The sequence below is a fragment of the Monodelphis domestica genome, chromosome 1, assembly GCF_027887165.1.
Source record: "Monodelphis domestica isolate mMonDom1 chromosome 1, mMonDom1.pri, whole genome shotgun sequence".
NCBI classification, from domain to species: domain Eukaryota; kingdom Metazoa; phylum Chordata; class Mammalia; order Didelphimorphia; family Didelphidae; genus Monodelphis; species Monodelphis domestica.
Genome location: NC_077227.1, coordinates 196,742,703 through 196,763,252, shown reverse-complemented (window position 1 = coordinate 196,763,252; position 20,550 = coordinate 196,742,703). Strand labels below are relative to the sequence as shown.

Here is a 20,550-nt window from a genome sequence, read left to right as displayed (position 1 = left end):
GAATCTCAAGAACACTACTCTTTTTTTTTAGACAATGTTGTTTAAAACATTCTATAGTAAAGTTATGATTCTTAACATTTTTGGGTCATGGATCCCTGAGCAGTCCTGTGAGGTCTATGGATCCCTTCTCACAGTAATGTTTTAAATGTGTAAAATAAAAGGCATAGAATTGCAAAGGAAACCATTTAAATTGAAATATATTTCCAAAATGTTAGAAGTCAAAAATCAAAACAAATTCCAAGCCTTCAATTTAAGGCTTTCTGAATTAGAGAAAGAAGCCTGAGTATAAAGTTTTTCAATTTGCTTTTTTGAAAACTTGTATTAAGAATTTTCCTTGGAACAAAGTCTTACTATGGTATCTTTTCCATTCTTTTTTTGTTCTTTCTCAATATTGTTCACAGTAATATGAAGATTTTTTTTTTGCCAGAAGGGAAGACAAAACCAGAATTAATCTTTAAAAGAGGTGAGGAATGGAAATGAGTTACAGGCATTTGCAAAAGTAACATTTTAATTCATATTTTCAAAGCAACATATTTATAAGAACAGCTCTGCTTAGAAATTAATCTGTCATCATGGGAACTGATACACCTTGACTACTCACTGAGTCTAAGGGTGTAACTGGATGGTCTTAGGTTTCTAAATGAAAGGGTTATAATTCATCTTTTGGTATTTTGCTTGTAGAATGAAACCTGCTCTACAAGGTATCTAATTAAAAGTGGAAAACAGTGGGGTGGATGGGGGAAGAGAGTTCCTTCCTCTCCTCTTTCTTTCAAATGATGACAACTAAAAACAATACCCAAAGATATAATGTGTGTGTGTGTGTGTGTGTGTGTGTGTGTATGTGATCTATCAATCTCTTCCTCAGCTCAAAATATACAGTTCTTAATAGAAAACTTCTACAGGGGAATTGTGAGGATTGGGATATGATATAAAAATTTTAATATTGAGCCACAAATGGGTTGTTATACTTTTTTAGGGCAAATTGCTTAGAAAGTCAAGTAGAAAACAAAGGGCAGAATTTGGCTTTTACTTTTTATTTTGTTAAGTATCTGACCACATACCTGTTTACCCCCAGGACATTTGAAAATACTCTTTAGACAGAACTCTGAACTGGATCTAAGTTACCTCCCTTCAAATGTCGATCCCTAACATCAATGTAATGTAGATGCCCTGTAATTGTGGTGTTGAAAAATACGTTTGAAATTGATCAACATAAATACGTTTGATGTTCAGATGACCCTGAAAAAAAGAGGAAATTCACACAAAATGCTGCTCACTGCTTGGCTGAATGCCATTCAAGTCAGGAAATTCTGATCAGGGTGGACAATATAACCCTTAAGCACAGCTCCCACCTTTATGCCCTGTTCCATCTACTGACAAAGGACTGTTGTAGTTAACAGTGAAATCATACTTTGATACATCATTTCTTAGCTTTTTAGGTGAGGAAGGGGGAAGAGGTTTTCATTTTGACCTAGATCTGCCCATTACCTTAATAAAATACTGGTTATCTACATGCATATAGGAAGAGAAAAGGAGAAGGGGGAGAAAATGAATAGAAGCTTTGAAAAAAAATAATAAAGGGGGTGATTCTGCAACCAGGAGGAGAATTGAAAATCACACCTTTCAGCCTCCACATTTTTTCTTTTGTTCTACAGGCAAGGAGAAACCATCCGGAAGGAAGAAAGATTATGACTATCTATAAACCAACTGTTTGACAGAGACAGAAATGCTGATAATGAGTGGGTTATGTCTGTAGTTCTTGGCTGCTCGCATCAACAAGGGATGAAACAAAACAGAAACTCTTGATATTTGTCTGAAGAGGTACTGGTGTGACCACGGGCAAGCAAGAGTTCAGCTGAAGTTCAGGGCAGATGTTGCCAGCAGTTTATACTGCAGGAAAGTCAAATTGCTTCCGGATTCACCTCCTCCTCCCAGCGTCATTTCCAGGATGGTCAGGGCTGAGCTATGCTCTGGCCTAGGGTGACAAGGTCAGTAGGAAAGCAGTCTTTGAGTAAGATGCCCCTTTCTCGGTTACAATCGAGCTCCTTGATGAATCCATACCAATAGATCACTAATCCAGGACCAAATCTGTGAGAGAGTGAGAGAGAGAGAGAGAGAGAGAGAGAGAGAGAGAGAGAGAGAGAGAGAGAGAGAGAAAACAAAAGAATTATTTAAAAATAGCTATGTACCTGTCAAAAGGTCATTCATCATAAATTATTGAGAGCTGGAGATGTTAAGGGCCGCAGAGTTCCTCCAGCCCATCCTAGTCCATTTCATATAAAGACCCAGTGAAAATAAAATAAGTGATTTGTTCAAGGTCACCCAGCAATTTAAAAATATTTTAAACAGAGAGCATCTTTTAGGGCTCCAGTGTTTTATTTTTAAGATTGTTCTTTTTAGAAAGGCTATTTAGATTGAGAGTTGTTGAACTTCTACAAATCCAGGTCATAGAGTGGATAAAGTATGGGATCTATTTAAATTTGGCTTTAGAAATTTTATTAACTATGTGGTTGTTTCAGTTTTCACATTTAAAATGGGAATAATAATAGCACTTACCTTGCAAGGTGCTTGTGAAGATAAAATGAGATATTTGTAAAGTGCTTTGCAAACTTTAAAGCTATTTCACAAGCTACTTAAATTCTATTTTATTAAATTTGAAAATCAAGTTATTAAATTATATAAATTTATGTATAAAGTCATATATCTATAAGTAAGTTATATATAATGCTACTATATAAGTGTTAGATATTTTAATTATTAATATTATGATGATCTCAAACTATAAAGTTTTGGATTTATTTAGATTTTTACTTTTTTCCCTCAGAAACTTAAAATATTTAATGTATGCTATCATTTGTTCTTTTTATTTCAGAGTTAGGTATGAGTGAGGTGCACACTTAAGAGATGGGGAAATGAATGCCTAGCATTTTATTCAATTCAACAAATGTTCATTAAACACCCGATATGTTCAAGGCAATGTAGCTGATGCTGGGAATATAAAAAGAAATCTGGTAAACAGCCCTCAAGCAGCTTATATCTACTGGCTTCAAGTGACTAATCTGGGATTACATAGCAAGAAGTCAATGTAGCGAGGCTTAGTATTTCTGTTTTCTGTACCAATTAAAAAAAAAGTATTTGACTACACTATTTTTTTTCACCAAGGGGAAAAAAAAGAACTGAAATATTTGTAAATTATTAAAACTTGTGAAATATTCTTAGTTATCCTGATGCCTTTATTCTTCCTCATGGAATAAGGTCGCTCATCCATTTTTTCAAAGACCTCAAAATGTTTAATTGGCATTGACACTTCATCCTTCAACAATTCCTTCTAGACCAGTAGTAAGGTAAGGCAGAGAAGTACTAGATTTGGAGTTGGAGGAAACTGGCTCTGAGGCTACCTGTTTGACCTTAAGTAAGTCACTTCATTTCTTTAGGGATCAGATTCTGTAAAATGGGATTGGACTAGATGGTTTCTAAGGCACTCTCCATTTCTAAATCAATTATCAAAGTGAAATGTGATATTATGCTTTAATACAGAAAATGAGGACTTAGTCCAAGCAACATGGTGGTTCAGTGTAGAAAGAGACTTTTTGAAAGGAACTTTCCATTCTCAATGTTTCCAAAAAGTTTCTTAGGAATGCCTCCAATATTATTAACACTGACTGATCTCCACCAGGCCAACTCAGGAAGCAGCCCCAGAGACTCTTCTACCCATCAGGAAGTTCAGACCTTTAGGCTGGGTTCATAAAGATGTAATCTCGATCAATCACTGTATAAGCAGATATGTTTTGCACATCAGTTTCACGTTTTTCCTACAGAGAGCACTTAATTAAAGGGCAGCACTACTTTTGGTGTAGTGTTGCAGGAATTTTACAGTGAAATCATAAATTATGAATGTTGGGTTAGTAAAAGGATGTCTAAAAACAGAACCGCTTTCTGTCGTCTACGTTAACAGCAGGCTGAACATTGTTCGGCCAAAAAGCTTTTTCATTCTATGATTTATTATATGCTATAGTGAACTTGCCAAAAATAACAGTACAGGATGAGCTGTTAGATACTGTATGTACGGGACTAAGTTCAATAGGATGTCATGTAACAGTTTATTTGGGACTCATATCATTAGGGTGGCCAAGTTTTCTTGAAGGCAAATTAAGACTTTTAAAGGTTCTTTCAACTCATATAGGGCAGAACTACAATGGACATGCTCTGATGGCAAGTTAGTGGCTCAGGTCCTTCTGTGGAACCTTTTAAAACTCTCTAAAACCAGAAGTTTTAGGGCTGTTGTCTCATTGCATGTTTTTCTGAATAAAAAGGGTATATAGGGAGATCTTCTAACCTGAGCCTAAAACAGTTTTTATGTTTTGAAGGTCTGTCCCATGTTATTGTTGTTCTGTCATTTTTGGTCAAGTCCAACTGTTAGTGCTTCCCTTTGAGGTTTTCTTGACAAAGAAACTGGAATAGTTCACCATTTCTTTCTCTAGCTCATTTTACAGATGAGGAAACAGAGGCAAACAAACAGTTAAGTGGCTTGCTCGGGGTCACACAGCTAGTAAGTGTCTGAGGCTGGATTTGAACTCAGGAAGATGAGTCTTCCTAACTCCAAGCCCAGTGCTCTATCCACTGTGCCACCTAGCTTCCCCCCTCCCATGGAAAGAGTGTCTTTTCAATGCCACAGAAAGGAAAGAAGCCTGGCAAAAATCTGCTAGCATCCCTAAACAGGGATGCACACTGGTAAAGCCAAGTAGTGTAAATACAGTTCTAAATATCTTATGCAGTTAAATGTTATTAGAAAACATGGTGCTTGGTACTTGATCTCCTTTTTTATTCTTTCATTTTTTCTTCAATTAATTTATTTAGAATATTTTTCCATGGTTACATGATTGAGGTTCTTTCTGTCCCCTATTCCCTCCCCCCTCCCAGAGCAGACAAGCAATTCCACTGGCTTTTACACATATCATTGTTCAAATTGGTACTTGGTCTTCTACAATGGGTTACATGACCAGGACATAACTAATCTCTGAGTTTCCTAAATGTAAGGAATAGCTTCCTAACAATGAGAGCTATCTCAAAGTGGAATGGCTTGACTTGGGGGGTAGTGGGGTCCCCCTATCTAGAGAGCTCCCAAGTAGAGGTTAAATGACTACTTGTCATGTGGCTTCTAGTGGAGATTCTTTTTGGGGTCGGGATTGCACTAGGCAGTCATCAAGATCCCTTCCAATTCTGAAATCCTTTGATTCTGAAAACTCCAATACTTTTACTGAGGATGTGTCGACACAAACCCTCTAAAAAATCATAAATTGACTTTTCATTTTTGTGACATGGCTTCAGGTCCTTCTCTCCAACAAGCTCAGAAGATCCCATCAGTTTGTAATGCAGCCTTTCTGGAGACTATCATGTTCTTTAGAAAGGCACTAATATTTTTACAAAGGGGGAAAATGTGTTCCAGCCAGTCACCAAAAAGAACAAAGAATATATGGGGGTCATAAACAACAAGCCCAGTATTTTAAAAGATTTAATAAAACAAAAACACACATCGCCACAATTCAGAGAGCAAGTACATGCTGCACTCTCTGTGAACTACCATGTCATAAGCTTCAGGACATAAAATGACTGTTCAATGGAAGCACGATGTCTAGTTCCACCCCAAACCCCTCCAAACAAGCATAATCAGCACACATTCTACCTCCTCCTCACTTTTGGTTCATTTGTGAGACAAAATATAGAACCCACACCCTAAAAAGCTTTTTACCAATTGTGAATTGTTTTTCAAATGAAAAAAAAATAATAATTACCCTACCATTAGTGATAGGAATAGGGGCTGTGATTTCTTTTGGTGCTAAGAACTCTTGGGTTAGGGAACTCTCTCAGCAAATATGCAAGTCATCACTTACTCTGCAATTTATCTAGTCTGAGAAAGCTGCCAAGGACATTGAGAGGATACATATGACTTGCTCCAGCTAATACTCCCTTTATGTGTCAGAAGAGGGATTTGAACCCAGACCTCCCTGGCTTCAAGGCCAGCAATCTATCAGCTATATCAAATGACTTCTCTATTGGTGAACAAAGAGATGATAGGATTTTTGAATTGAAGCATTATCTTGCCTAGCCCTCTGACATTATAGGCATGAAAATGGAAGTCCACAGAGGTTAAGGAAATTAAATGCTTAATCAGGTGGCAAAGTGTGGCAATAGGCTTTTTAAAACAACTTTCTACTCCTACAATTTTCCAACGTGTCCCAGTGGCAAAGGCAGTTGGAGAACTTAAATCTTTTGACTACTAAGCTGGGGCATTTCTGAGCTTGTTTCAAGCTCTCAGATGAGGCTATCCATAACTTCCCAGCAACACATCTACTTCTAGAAAGGTCACTTGTAGTGGGCAGCTTTATATAGTCAACTCTATTCTCTAAGTTTGGCAGAAGGGCCCCATTTGTGGAGAATACAGAAAGGTACATGATGAACCCACTGTAGGTTTCTCTGTCTTTCTCTGGGACAATACTCAAATAGGCATGGAGATAGAAAGATGAAAAAGCAATCTCTAGGAAGTAACCCAAAGGGTGGAGACAGTGAATTTATCCTCATGGGTAAGATGCCTGCTTGTTCTCTCTTATTTCAGTGTGCAAGACTGAAATTACCAAGGAGACATATTCAAGGATTTTCATTAATTAAAAAAGAAAGAAAGAAAGAAAGCAAATAGTGAAGACAGTTAACAATGCTTGAAAGGAAACTGAGTCCCAGTAATAGAGAATGAGGAAAAAAAAAACAGCAGTCTTTTCTACAAGTTTAGGGATGAGTTGCCTGAGACAGAGGAGACAGAGAAATAAGAATTGATGATACTGTACTCAAATGTTACTATTTGCCACAAGATTGTGTGTATTCATATTAGAGCAATTAACTAGATCAAAGTTCTAAAATGGAATTTACAGCAGATTTTTGTTTATCAGAGCCTGTGATGTAAATGTCATCTGAATAAGTTATTTTACTTTCCAGGAAGGTGCCCTCTGTGACAGAGGCTGGCACTAAAGAAAAAGTACAAATTAACCCCCCTTTATAAAACACCTCAACACACTTAAAACAACAAATGAAACTCTTTTTTGGGAAAAAAGGTAAGGTGAAAGTTAAGTCAGACTGGGAAAAGTGAAAAGCCCTTGTCACGAAATGTCATGTGCACAATTAATAACTCAAAGTTTTTGAATTCTTTGAGCTCCTAAAGCCATTTGTTTTAAACTGGAGCCAAAAAAAAAAATAGATTAAAGAGTCCAAATGTCTGGTGTTTCCTCTCTTTTTTTTTGTCTGGGAGAAACAAATACAGTCAAAAGTTCCATTTTGGCTACTTGTGGTATCTGTCACAGCTGGGATTCTTCTGAGCAGAACAGTTAAGGAAAAAGCCTTACTCTGACATTCCTGATGTGTTCTAGGATCTTCTGCTCTGGGTGTCCAAACACCTGCCCAGAAGAATTTGAGGTCTCATCTTCAATGAGAAAGGGTCCATCCACACAGCAAGCTTAGATATATATTTGCCAACTGGGTCTCAAATGCACAGCTTTAAAATCATAAGGAAATTTATAAACCAAGAAGACAAATGGTCTCCAAGATCCAAAAAATTGTCCACCTGTGACTTTTTGCTGTTGTTGACCGTTAAAAAAAAATCCTACCCATTTGGTTACTTTTGCTTTAGTGTTGTGATGGAGAGGAGGAAAGATGGGGTTAGAGGGGCAGCCTCTATGCCAATTCAAGCCCTATTTCTGAAACAAACTGGCTGTGGGTTCCTAAACAAGTCCTTTAAATTCTCAGTATTCACAAGCAACAATAGATTGGGTAGGTAGGATGTGATCCTTTGCCCTCAAAGAGGACCAAAATGTTGAAAAGAGGACCATTATGTTGAAATGCACTGTCGATGCACAGTGAATCTGATTATGGTTGATTAATCCGATATGACCTCAGAAGGCTATACCACAGGTTGGAACAGAGAGTCTGTATAAACACTAGAGATGGATATGGCACTAAATTTGTGCATCTTACTTTATTTTTGAACTGTTGCAATTCCACTTTGCTCACAGAGCACCTCCTAGTTGTGTGACCCTGGGCAAAGTCTCTTTATCCCAAATACCCATGCCTTTTTTGATGTGGCCATGCCATACTGGACTATCCTGTGCCAGTGACTCCCATGTCTCAAAACTGATATCAAAGTGCTCCAGAGGGACCTTAAGAGTATCCTTGTAGGGAATATCTAGGTGGCTTAGTGGACAGAGAATCAGGTCAGGAGATGGGAGGTCTTGTGTTTGAATCTGGCTTCAGACATTTTCTAGCTGTGTGACCCTAGGCAAGTTACTTAACTCCCATTGCCTAGCCCATACCACTCTTCTGCCTTAGAACTAATACATAGTTATTTATACAGTACTCCAAAGTTTGCATTGCACATACTTTATCTCATTTGATCCTCACAACATCCCTGTGAGGCTGAAGCTATTGTTGTCCCCATTTTACAGATGAGGAAACAGACCAAGAGAGGTTAAATGATTTGCCCAGGACTAAACAGCTCATGGGTATCTGAAGAGGAATGGGACTCAGGTCTTTCTGGCTCAAGTCAGTCACTATGGAACCCACTGTGCCACTTAGCTGCCTCAATTAGGGAAGCAACTGTGTAAGACAATAAGCTAAAGGAAAATCAATTGTAAATTGCAAATGCTTATTAAATGCCTGATGTGCTAGTTTGGATTGCTGTTCTGTATCAGTGGGGGCAACTTCCAAATTAGAAATCCTCCAGTCAGATGAAATCACATGTCAGGATTTTCTTTTAAGTGGTTAAAAACAAACCAAACTTATTATCTGAATTTGAAAAGTTCTCTTTTTTGTATTCAAAGAGAGAGATGGCAGAAATACATGTTAGATGGTTGTACTTTTTATGCATACTTGACCAGAGACTACAAAGAGAAGAAAATTCATTCTAATTTACAGGATAATACTGAGGCTATGGTGACTAACCTTTCACTAACGCCTGGACCTACCCATTAGTTACAGGGACTCAGTAAAGGAAGTTGGCACATGAGGATAACTTAAAATCCACTGCTTACGAAGTTATCTCAGCACTGCCACTGATGGGAAGTGATGAATGAAGCAAAGTTTGAAAGAGGTAGAGGATAAGGGCAGCTAGGAGGCTTGGTGGATAGAGCTCCCAGACAGGAGGTCTTGTGTTCAATTCCTGGATCAGGTGCTTTCTAGTTGTGTGACTCTGGGCAAGTCATTTAACCCCAATTGCCTAGCTTTTACTGCTCTTCTGCATTGGAATGGATACTAAGATTCTAAGATGAAAGGCAAGGGTTTAAAAAAAATAGAAAAGAAGCAGAAAATGCTGGGGAACAATGGCTCCTGCAGCCCCAAGGCAATCAGTGGTTCTTTGTGAGAGGCAGACTCCTAGCTCTAGTCAGTTACTGAGACAAGGATGAAGAAGCTCCAAGTACAATTCAAACAATTTCCCCACATAAAGTACAGAAAAGGTTGTTGATTACTCATTGACCTCTACAGCCACGTCTGCAAAAATAAAGAGTGACAGAAAGAATACACTTGAAAGGCGCAGGAGACCAAGCATTTATTTAGAACTTCCCATGTACCAGACTGGGCTAAGGGCTTTACAAATTTCCAAAATCTCATCTATCAATATGTAATAACAGCAGCTCACCTATTTAAGATTCAGCAATATGGTAAGCTCCCTTACCAGGAACATGGCTGACAATAAATAAAGGAGCATAAAAAAACTGGTCCATACATTTGGGCATAGTATACAGGAATGCCCCAAAGCCTTGATTAGAGGCTACTTCCTCTGATTCTACATATGCTTCTGAGCACTTATTGTGTGTTGAACATTATGTTGCAAAGACCACAAGGGAAAAATGTAGAACAGCCATGAAAAGCACACACACAAAAATGAAGAAGTCCATGAGCCTGGGGTCATTCAGTACATTCCTTAAAAGGCCCTCAGTGCATTATGGCTTAATTAAATTCAACAAGCATTTATTGCATGCTGACTGAATGCAAAATAGGATAGAAAGAGAAAAAATGACCAGTCCCCACCCTCCAGGAACTTTATTTATAGCACAGTGATTGCAGCTCAATTTCATAATGATGATCCCAAGCCAACAAGAAAAGGTTAAGTTATGTTCAGTGTATCTTGTTTAAGAAAGAAGAGAAATAAGTAATGAATTCTGGGAAGATTTCCATCCAAAATGGTGAAATTGTTTTTAAAAAATGTACTTCAAATTCTTAGTTATTCAAGCATGATACATTCCCTAAGAGTTCCAGATAAGTGAGATTTTTCTATTTTTATGAGAAGCAGTGTGGGGTGATGGCTAGAGAGCTGGATTAGAGATCAGGAAGGCTATGGGTCAAGTTCTGCTTTGGATATATACTAGCTATGTGATCAAACTTACAAATATAGCCTATCTATTCCCCCAAAGCTATGACACAACGTGTATCTTTCAATCCAAGCTTTTTCTTTGCTCAAGTCCATAATATCTCAGGTTCGGGTGCCTACGTGTTGGGCTCCTATGCAAAAATTCCAGAAAAGATTCCCTTAACATTTTGTTATTAAAAAACTGCCTTCATTTCCCTCTTGGTCTATATAAATACAATCATTTTTTTAGTTCCTTGAAAGGACAGATAAGAAGTTAATATTTGAGGCCCAGAGGAGCGAGGGGATGTACGCAAGCTAATATATTATGTCACTTAAAGGTCCATTAGTCCACAAGGAATCAACTTCAGCAATATGAAGTCAGCAGGCTTCATACTTGAATAGTTTATTATGTATCTATTCCATGTAGTAGGACTATTACTATTTTGAGAAAGTGTTCCCCCCCCCCCCCTTTGGAAAGGCAAACTGAATTTCAGGCCAAAGGAATTTATATGATTAAATGTGAGGGAACAGGTTTATGCCACTTGGAAAACAGGTAGCGAGAGCTGAAGTTTAGGAATTATTGGATGAAGATAAGAGGAATTTTTCATACTGGGAAGGCGTTCAAAAATTATGGAGGAGAATCTAAACATTAGAAAAGGAGTAAATCCAGAGCTCTGCTGTAACCTGGTCACACAAATGGTAATAAACAGACAGAAGAAGTTAAAGATCCCAGACTACCTCTCCCACATAATTTGCTTTTTAGGATCCAAAAGCCCAGTTGTTGCTCTGAAAATATTTCAAGTGAGAACAGTGTCACATTCATTTTCTTGCCTTGTGATTTCTCTCTGGATGATTAACTAAACAGTATTTCTTTCAGCTTGAACTCATAAGGGGTCATATCTTCTTTTTGGTGACATAGAATCAAAGGAATAGGTGACAGATTTACTCAGAGATGGAATTCACACAGAGGAGAGATATGTCTGATGTTACAGAAAGAACACTGGGCTTGGAGAATCTGAAGACCTGGGCCCAAATACTAGCTTTTGCACTCACAAACCAGGTGACAATGACCAAGTCATTTTCCTTTCTCTGAATCTTAGCATCTCCAACTATAAAATGAGGACAATGCTTACATTACACTTCTCATAGGGCTATTGTGAAGATAGCCCTTGTAAACCTTAAAGCACCAAATAAATTCTGTAAACTATTAGATAAATGGGCCTATTTAAATGGAAACAGGCTATGGAAAACTCCACAGAAATGACTGGAGAGTGATTATTTACTATTCTGCAATGAGAACTGATGATGGCTGCAGAAAAAATCTAAGGAATCTTCACCATATACTTCCAAAGTGAGGTGGTATAAAAGCAGCTGGTGCCAATAAAATGTGATTTCTAAATAGCTGGATTTGGAATTGGAAAGGAAATGGATTTTAAATGTTGTTTCCTGTGAACAGGTGAAATGAATTGACATAAATTGATGACAATATAAATGATCTGTTGGAGTCTGATCAGTAGAATTGGAATTTGTCAGCATTCCCTATGTTAGTCTCGCAGTAATTGTGAATTGTTATTAACAATTTTAATAACTTAATACTTGCATTCAAATACCCAAAGTAGATATTTTCTCTATTTTTACAACAGTCCCTTGAATATTAAGAGTAAAAAAAATTGCTAGTAATTTGTCCCAGGACCATTTCTAAATGAAATTCATTGAACAACAGGAGAATGTGAGATAACAAACACAACAGTAATAATAATGATAATAATAATAATAATGATAATGAGAGGCAATGTGGGATAATGGAGAGAGAGCCAGCCTCTCAATCAGAAAGACCTGGGTTCAAAGTCCCATTTCTGATGCTAGCTGCAATACCCAGACTGGGTAGACTATTTAACTCTTTAGTGACCTGGGCAATGCTAAGACTTGAAATTGCATTCAGCAGTTCATATGCTTTGGAGGATGGAGTTTCCTCACCGGGAGTTCTCTAAACCAAAGAAATCACAAGTCTAATCCAAAAGAAGAAAAGTAATGACAGGTGACACTGATTTACCACTTTAAGATCTGTAGAGAACTTTTACACAAAATGGTGGTGTGACTTGCTCAGGATCACACAGTGTTTGAGGAGGAATTAGCATCTAGGTCTTCCTAATCATAAATTCAGCATTCAATTTACCTCCCCATGGGGTCTCTCCATTACTAAAACAACAATAAACTCTCCCCCCAGGGTAAGTGGGGAGGGAGAGGAGTAAAGAACTATCTTTGAAAAAAAAGACTAGAACATCTGTGTGGGGTCTGCGCTAACTTCTAAAGATGTGTGCAGGCATGTGGTTTGGGGGAGTCAATTATTTCCCCATCAAAAAGGCTTGCATGTGGTTTTTATGAAGAATGCATTTTCAAACACACAGCTCAGGAGAAACACACAACATGTTGTAATTGTTTTAAAATAAACTTTTACATCGTTTATTTAGTTTTAATCTGTTTGTTGTAGATTGGCTATATACTTGTTAATCACTGCTGTATGTGTTCCAGGACAGAGTTGTAAATAACTCTTCCATCCAAGAGTCCCCAATGAAAACGTGTTTGCCTGTGTTTATATGTAAAGAAAGTGTATTTAAGCCCATGTGCAAATGTATATAAAATAATAAGATATTAGCAATCCTCATCATAATAGCAATGAGCACTATAAAATTCTGGGTCATTTTAATTCGAGATACAATGTATTTGACTTACAGTATCTGCAAATAAAAAAAAATACAATATCTTGGTTGGCTAGTTTAGCCTTTATGCTTGGTTTGTGTTTCTAAATATAAAAATTTGAAGAATTATATTTATAAGCATAAATTCTTAGAGCTTTAGTCTTGAAATGTATACCTCTTATCTATAAATGTATCTTGTTTATATGTACACCTATCTATATATACACATACATTTTTTGTATATATACCTAATAATACTAAAGCCCTCTCCCTCTTCTGGTGTTATGTAAAGATGATCTTGAGTTTTAAATGCTTTACTGGTAGAATGAACTCTTGAAATAATAATAATAATAATAATAATAATAATAATAAATAGAAATAGCTAACATGTATATATAGTGCTGGGCTGAAGAGTCAAGAAGACTCATGTTTGTAAGTTCAAATCTGGTCTCAGACATTTCCTACCTTGTGACCCCTGGGCAAGTCACAACCTTATTTGTTTCAGTTCCTCATCTGCAAAATAAGCTAGAGAAGGAAATGGCAAATGACTCTAGTATCTCTGCCAAGAAAACCCCAAATGGGGGCATGAAAGCTCAGACACAACTGAAATGATGTAAAAACAACAACATATAGTATTTACTGTGTTCCAGACAATGGGCAAAGAATTTTACAATTATTATTTAATTTGATCCTCAAAACAACCCTGGGTCGTAGGTAGTATTATCCCCATTTTGCAGATGGGAAAACGGAAGCAAACAGAGATTAAGTGATTTATCCTAAGTAACAAGGCTAGCAAGTATGTAGGGTCAAATTTGAATTCAGGCCTTCTGATTCTAAGCTTTGCACACTATCCACTAAATGGATAGCTGACTAGATAGGTTGTACCAACATGGAAGGTCTTGCATATGCAACTAGTAATGAAGTTCATGTTTCTTGTTTGAAGGCCAATATCAGAGAGATTTATCAGCTGAAGTTTAGCCCCCAGGTAATATATTTTTTAAACTACAGTAACTCAAGAAGACCTCTTACTAAGGAAAGGGGAATTACCTCCACTGATAAGATAGATCACAAAGCCTCAAAGTCTATATGCTGATCAGTGAGCCTGCAGAAACCTTGGGAGGAAATTAAATGGGGGGGGGGCAAATTGATGCAAAGGGAAATGGGGTCTACCTATGTTTTTATAGTATTATCATTTATGATTACAGAACTACCATAGCTGGATTCAACACCTAATTATGTGTTTTGCTATTTGAAGAAGTAGAAAAAAAGGATTTGACAAGATGACATTTGGAAGAGTAGCTGTTTGGATGAGAAGGTATAGACAGACAGGAGGAATCCAAGGTGACACAATTTTGAAAATACTGAAGGATTCATTTTTTAACTTCTCATAGAAGGGAGGTTACTAAAGTACTGGAAAAAATCAGACAGTATTATTACACAAAGGAATGGCCAAGAAAATATCGGCAACTATTAATCCATAAGCTTACTTTTCTCATCTCCACATGATTTCATTAGAATTGTCTAAACCAAGCAAGATTTTTACTTTTGACCTGGGTCTTTGATATCAAGTTGGGAAATTCCCCATGTGTTTTTAGAGTTTTCTTCAAAACTGAGAGGTTAAGAACTTACTCATGGCCACAGAGGCAAGAGCTGAACCCAGGTCTTACTAACTCCAAGGCTGACCCTCTGATCTTACTGTTTGTTCATCCCTAAAGTACTGATTTAGGAGAGCAAAAGCCTTTAAAAGGCTTTCTATCAAGAAGTTAAACATCATGGAGAATTAGGATGATATAAGAAAGATGAAAACACAGAGTTAGCTTTGTTAAATAATCTCTGGTTAACAATATCAAGAAAGTCATAAAACAGGGAAAGATATGTTCACCAAAGGAATTTACACTAGTTATGAATGATGTCAGGATTCAAATGAAGAATTCCTAATAGATGGTAAAGTCCTCCAGATAATCCTGGCTGCATATGATATTGTATTGTCAGCATAAAATCTCTAAATTTCATAAAGCCTACTCAACGAGATCAAAAGAAATGGCCTAACATAGGCAAATCCAAATGGATGAAGAATGTCTGTTGCCCAGTTAATAGAATACATTTGCATGGTGACTCCATTGTTCTACTGGCACATACACCTTGGGAAAGGCATCACAGATGGATAAAGAAATAAGATAAGGAGAGCAGGCATGATTATTTTTGGAAAAATGAACAGTACTTTTAGCAATCCTAGGCTGTTTCCTGACATATATGTTCCCTCTACCCCCTAACTTTTAAAAATGACTTTTGACTCTCCTTTTGACTATATGGCAGTGACTCATGGAACACCATCATGGCCAGAGAATCAAAACTGGGATGACCCACAAGGCAACAAAGATTGATGGTGGGTGGATGCTGGTTACAGCATATTCCCATAGATGAGTTGTGCCCACGTAGTAGAAGTATAAAAACTATCACTTAATACACATATTTGATCAATAAAGAAAATGGACCAGGTAATACATATTCACAGCAAGAGACAGTCATACTTTTGCATTATTACCCCCCCCCCCCCCGAATGTCAAAAAGCCATGTAGAAATGACCAGATTTACAGTGTTATGGCTCACTTTTGGGGTAAATATCTAGTTTGGCAGACACACACATTATTTGAGTCAAACTCAATTTTCTTTTAAGTTTTTGAAAGTTCAGATATATTTTTTTTTCAGTATCTTTACAAATTGCTCTTTTCTGTGTCTCTCTGTGTATTCTCAAAGCTTCATTCCTATACCCACACAGAGCCAGTCCTTAAAAAATGTATGATGACTGGCTGAATGACATATACTCTGTGATCTAGCCTTACTGCCCTACTTGTTCTCCCATACACGACTGTCCATTTCCCACTTCTTTGATTTTTCAATGAATGTCTCTCATGCCTGGAATGCACTCCTTCTTCACCTCTATCTTTTAGGATCCTTGCTTTCTTTCAAGCTACACCTCAAGCATATGAAGCCTTTCCTGATTCCTCCCCCTGCTGTCATCTTCTAGACTATTCTCTCCCCAAACAACCTTGTATTGACTTTATATATATATATATAATCAATATACATGTGTCTGAATGTGTATACACATAACCACATAGTCTCTTTGCTACCCCCATTATAATATAGCTAGCTCCTTAAGGGCAGGAACTGTTTATTCTTGCCATATCTCCAGTGAATATCATAGTAGCTGGCACATAGTAGGAATCTCACAAAATGTATGAGGTTGATTGATTCATTGCTTTCCCAAGATTTCCCACTAAACCACCTAAAAACCCAACATAGGTGAAAAAGTATTTTTGAAATGTAGTTGAAAAGGATCCTCATTTGTAATTCCTTGGCTACCTTCTCTGAGGTTACCCAGAGTTCAATTAGGAGCTCTTTTCAAGGCATAAAGAGATTTATGGTTGTTGGACATATGCAAGTCAGGTGAAAATAAAAAATCATTGGAATTTTTATCTTTGGCAAAGTCAGATGACTAAAGGGATTATGGCTGATACATGTCTGGGCTATAAATCTATCACTAACCTAAGTAGGACATGGTGCCACAGGTATGTCAGCTCCCAACTTGCTCTAAATGGTGCAATAAATATTTCTCCTGTCTCAGGATAAACATTTCATTAGATGCAAAATCTCTTCAGTTTGCCAACCTAGCCCAAGAACAGAAGTCACTAATTCAAAAGATTCATGAAAGCAAATGCTGTATTGTGGTGTGGAGGAAGAGACTGGAGGCAGGAAGAGGAGTAGGAAGTCAGAAAGTAGGTGATAAAAATATCATTTTTATGGCTTTTAAGAAAAATGAAAATAATATAGACCTTTCTCACTTTGCCTTGAAATAATGGCAAAATATGGAAAATATGGGTAAATATTCAACTGACTCAGTTTTGAATTGGAAACGAAACTTTCCTTCAGTGAGCTATTGGGCAAGAGACCTATCAATCAGCAAGTGCAAGGTGATCCTAGAGTTGAGAAGAAGAATCTTTTAAAAAAAACTTGCCAGGGTGAAATCTTTTGAAGATAGAATCCTTGGAGGCTTTGCCAGTATGCTTTCCAGGATGTTAAGGTATAAATTAAGTTGAGTGTTAAAAATCTGGTTACTTTCAGAAGTAGTTCAAGTAAAAGTGGCACCATGGAATAATAGATTGGGTGCCCTGGGTATGCCTGGCACACAAGAACTTTGGGGGCAATCACAAGGTCCAGGCCACTCTAGACTGGAGTATAATCACCATTTAGGTAAGCCTATGTTTACAGTAGTCTTTATCTAGGAGATAAGATTGTAAAAACATCAATCAGAATGAGGTACTGTTATTGGCCACATCTCAGCAGGTTCATCTGTTTTATTTCTTCCTCCCCTTCCAAATACCTTAAGGTGTTTAAGATGACAGAAGAGATATTATGGTGAACTTTATTTGTGTATGACACATTAAAAAAAAATCTTTTAGATCTGGTCTTTGTGAACCACAAATACTGTTTCTGTAGTGTCTATTCTATTCCATGATGGTGTACTATTTTCTGAGTTTTTTGACCTAAATTATTTTTCAGTCATATAGAAAAATACATGTGCTAATGGAATTGTCTATAAAGCAGTTCACATGCATGATTCCTTCCTATTCTAGTTTTCTAGAATAATTAGTGTGAGGCCTTTAAGTCCACATGGATACTAAACTAGTTTTTAAAGACCGCAAGTTAAATTGCATGTTAGAAATGGAAGAAAAGGCTTCTGAATGAAGTCTGATACTTAAGACAGTAAAAAGGCATTCTTAGGCCAGAGAATTAGGGAGAAAGAGGCAAAGTGGATTTCCCAAATTCTAAGAATTAAGAAAGGAGATAAAGCTTGGAGCTAGGTGAGAGTCAACATTTATATCCATTTGCTTACTCAAAAAAATTAGCTTTACTACCAGCAAAGACTGATAAGTTTCTTTTTAGTTAGGTTTTGTTTTTGTGTGGGATCCAAGATGGCCTAAGGCTCATTCTTCAAGCTCTTTGAGTGATAACTCAGTTCTGGGCTCCTGAGGTTGCATGTTTGATAAAGTAGGTTATCCAGATGCTCAAAGTGAGCCAATGAATAACAAATGTAGCAGCATAGCAACAAAGTCATGTATTGGTACATCAGAAATGGGCTAAACTCATTTCAAGTAATTTGGTTTCAATAAATCCTCAACTGACTTAGATACTAAAAATAATACCATTTAGTTTCTTGGCACAATTAAGACCTTTTGAGATTGGTAGAAGAAGATGCCCCTTAGGAAGTTCTCTATTAGGGGATAAGTTGTTTGATTCTTTCTTTAAGAATTATATAAGAATGACTTTCTTGGGAATAAGAAAATGAGGACTATTAAAATGTTAGAGTTCTCATCATCTTAAATGATATTTTATTTACTCATCTATGCACAATTGTATTCAGCTGCAAAATGTTAATGTCTCTGAAGGCTATTTCTTTAAAATTTCTGTATCTCCCAATGTCTATGTAGGACCTTATAAAGAAGTAGTTTAATAAATGTTTAAAATCTCCTAAATACATCAAGGGTTCTTGTTGCTCTAAAGAAATTAAAGAAACTCCAAGGAAAAGTTTTTAAAATCCTAAATTGGTTACCACAACACTAACTGACATATCATTCTCCCCTCTGTTTGTCTCAGTTTCACTAACTGTAAAGTGGGTAAATACTTTAGTGTTCTGGTGATGGTAAGATTAATAAAAAATAAGTGAGGTATAAAGCACTTCTCTTAAAATCATACAAATTTATCCTTGCCATAAACTTCTACTAGACTATAGACTCTAGATCTATTATCTATTCTATGCTTTCCATGAATGTGTGGATTTGTAGTAGCAGGCTTGGAAATAGACCCAACAGGACAATAATAATTAAAGAATTAAGTTTATTAAAAGAATCCTGAGGAAAATCCCCAAGAAAAAGGGGTGAAGAGTGGGAATTTCCAAGCAAAATCCTTTCTGAAGGCAAGAGGTGGGCAGAGGGCGTGCTGTATTTCCATTGCAGCCCTTTCAGTGAAGGCTGGTAGGCTTCACGTGAGAACAGAGAAACATGCTTGCTCAGTTAAAGTCAAGGGAGAACCCTGGTGAGCACCAGCGATTTTGTGCATAATCTTAATTTTGTTTAAACATAGGTTCCTGTACTTAATGACAAGTTAATATGGTGCATGCTTTTGCTTTTTAGGCCCTAGGTCATAAGCCTAAGAAAGGCTGCATCGACATAATTCAGGGCAATGAAGTGAGGTTTCATTATACCATCTTAAAAGCATTTCCTGTTAGATCGAAAGCATTTTGAAGAGTCTTGCCAAGTGTAATAGTTCATCTTTCTAATAGATGGTTTCAGCATTCAAAAAGGGAGAGAGACCTGAAAGAAACAACCCTGAATATTTTAAACTAATATTTACACACTGGAGCAAGAAGCATCAAGGAAGGCTCTGACCCTGTGACAGCATGAAGTGTTGCCATGTAGAGACCACCTGTCCAATGGGAAGACGGAGAACTTGAGGGCACAGAGAGTTGGGGGAACTGAAGCTGTTCTCCACAAAAGTCAGATCACAATAGGACTTCAGGACAGTGACTGCTGCCAAAGGCTGCTTTTATAGAAAGGTGTCTCTTGTTTTCCTGGGGATAAAGAAGCAGGTGTTCACACTGGGTGCCAGAAAGGATGGAGGTAATGGGATAAAATGGAAAGGATGTTTTATCTGCCGTCAGAGGACTTGTCTCCAGGTCAGCACTTCTATTTCCTAGTCGTGTAATCTTGGGCAAGTCTCTCTGAGTTTCCCCTTCTGCAAAATGAAGGGATTCATGTAAATGACCTCTAAGGTACCTTCCAACACTAAATCTATGATCCTAATGGAAGAAGATTTCAGGAAAGTCAATGCTGAGGGTGATGACTTTTTTTTTCAAGTAGTGAGAACAAGCCAGGAATCCTAATGAGTTGAGTTGAATGGTCCAGATGGGCTACTATTAGCATGGTGCAACTATACTTTACTCAATGACTTTGAAACTTCCTTCTGTCTGTTCCTTGTCAAATAGATGGAGATTTTGCCCTCTCTCTCTGTGCTTACTGGATAGGGACATTATGAAGACTAGTAGAACAGTCTATTAGGTGATTCTTAGCTGGTGAAACAATGGGACACCCAAACATAGAACACATTCATATCTATAGAATGTGAAGATCCCTGGAGGAAGGAGACAATTCCTGCAAGCCAGGGCTCAAATATTCTGGATGGAGATACTCCACATGTTGATAAATAAAAGTTACTTGAGTGGGGCAGTTGGGTGGCTCAGTGGATGGAAAGCCAGGCCTAAAGATCAGAGTTCCTGGGTTCAAATTTGGCCTCTGGCACTTCCTGACTGTGTGACCCTGGGAAAGTCACTTAACCCTCATTGCCTAGCCCTTATGCTCTTCTGCCTTGGAACCAATACACAGTATTGATTCTAAGATGGAAGGT

General features: G+C 37.3%; 1 protein-coding gene across 4 annotated transcripts in view; it reads right to left on the bottom strand.

The window, feature by feature from the left end:
- Positions 1-490: 490 nt before the first annotated feature.
- The window catches only part of CDIN1 (CDAN1 interacting nuclease 1), a 247,446-nt gene continuing 227,386 nt past the window's right edge, over positions 491-20,550 (bottom strand). For all 4 annotated transcript variants that reach the window (XM_003340037.4, XM_056810236.1, XM_056810235.1 and 1 more), the window contains one exon: positions 491-2,088. In XM_003340037.4, the coding sequence (XP_003340085.1) occupies positions 1,953-2,088 (136 nt within the window). In that variant the 3' untranslated portion in view covers positions 491-1,952. The remainder of the gene's footprint in view (positions 2,089-20,550) is intronic.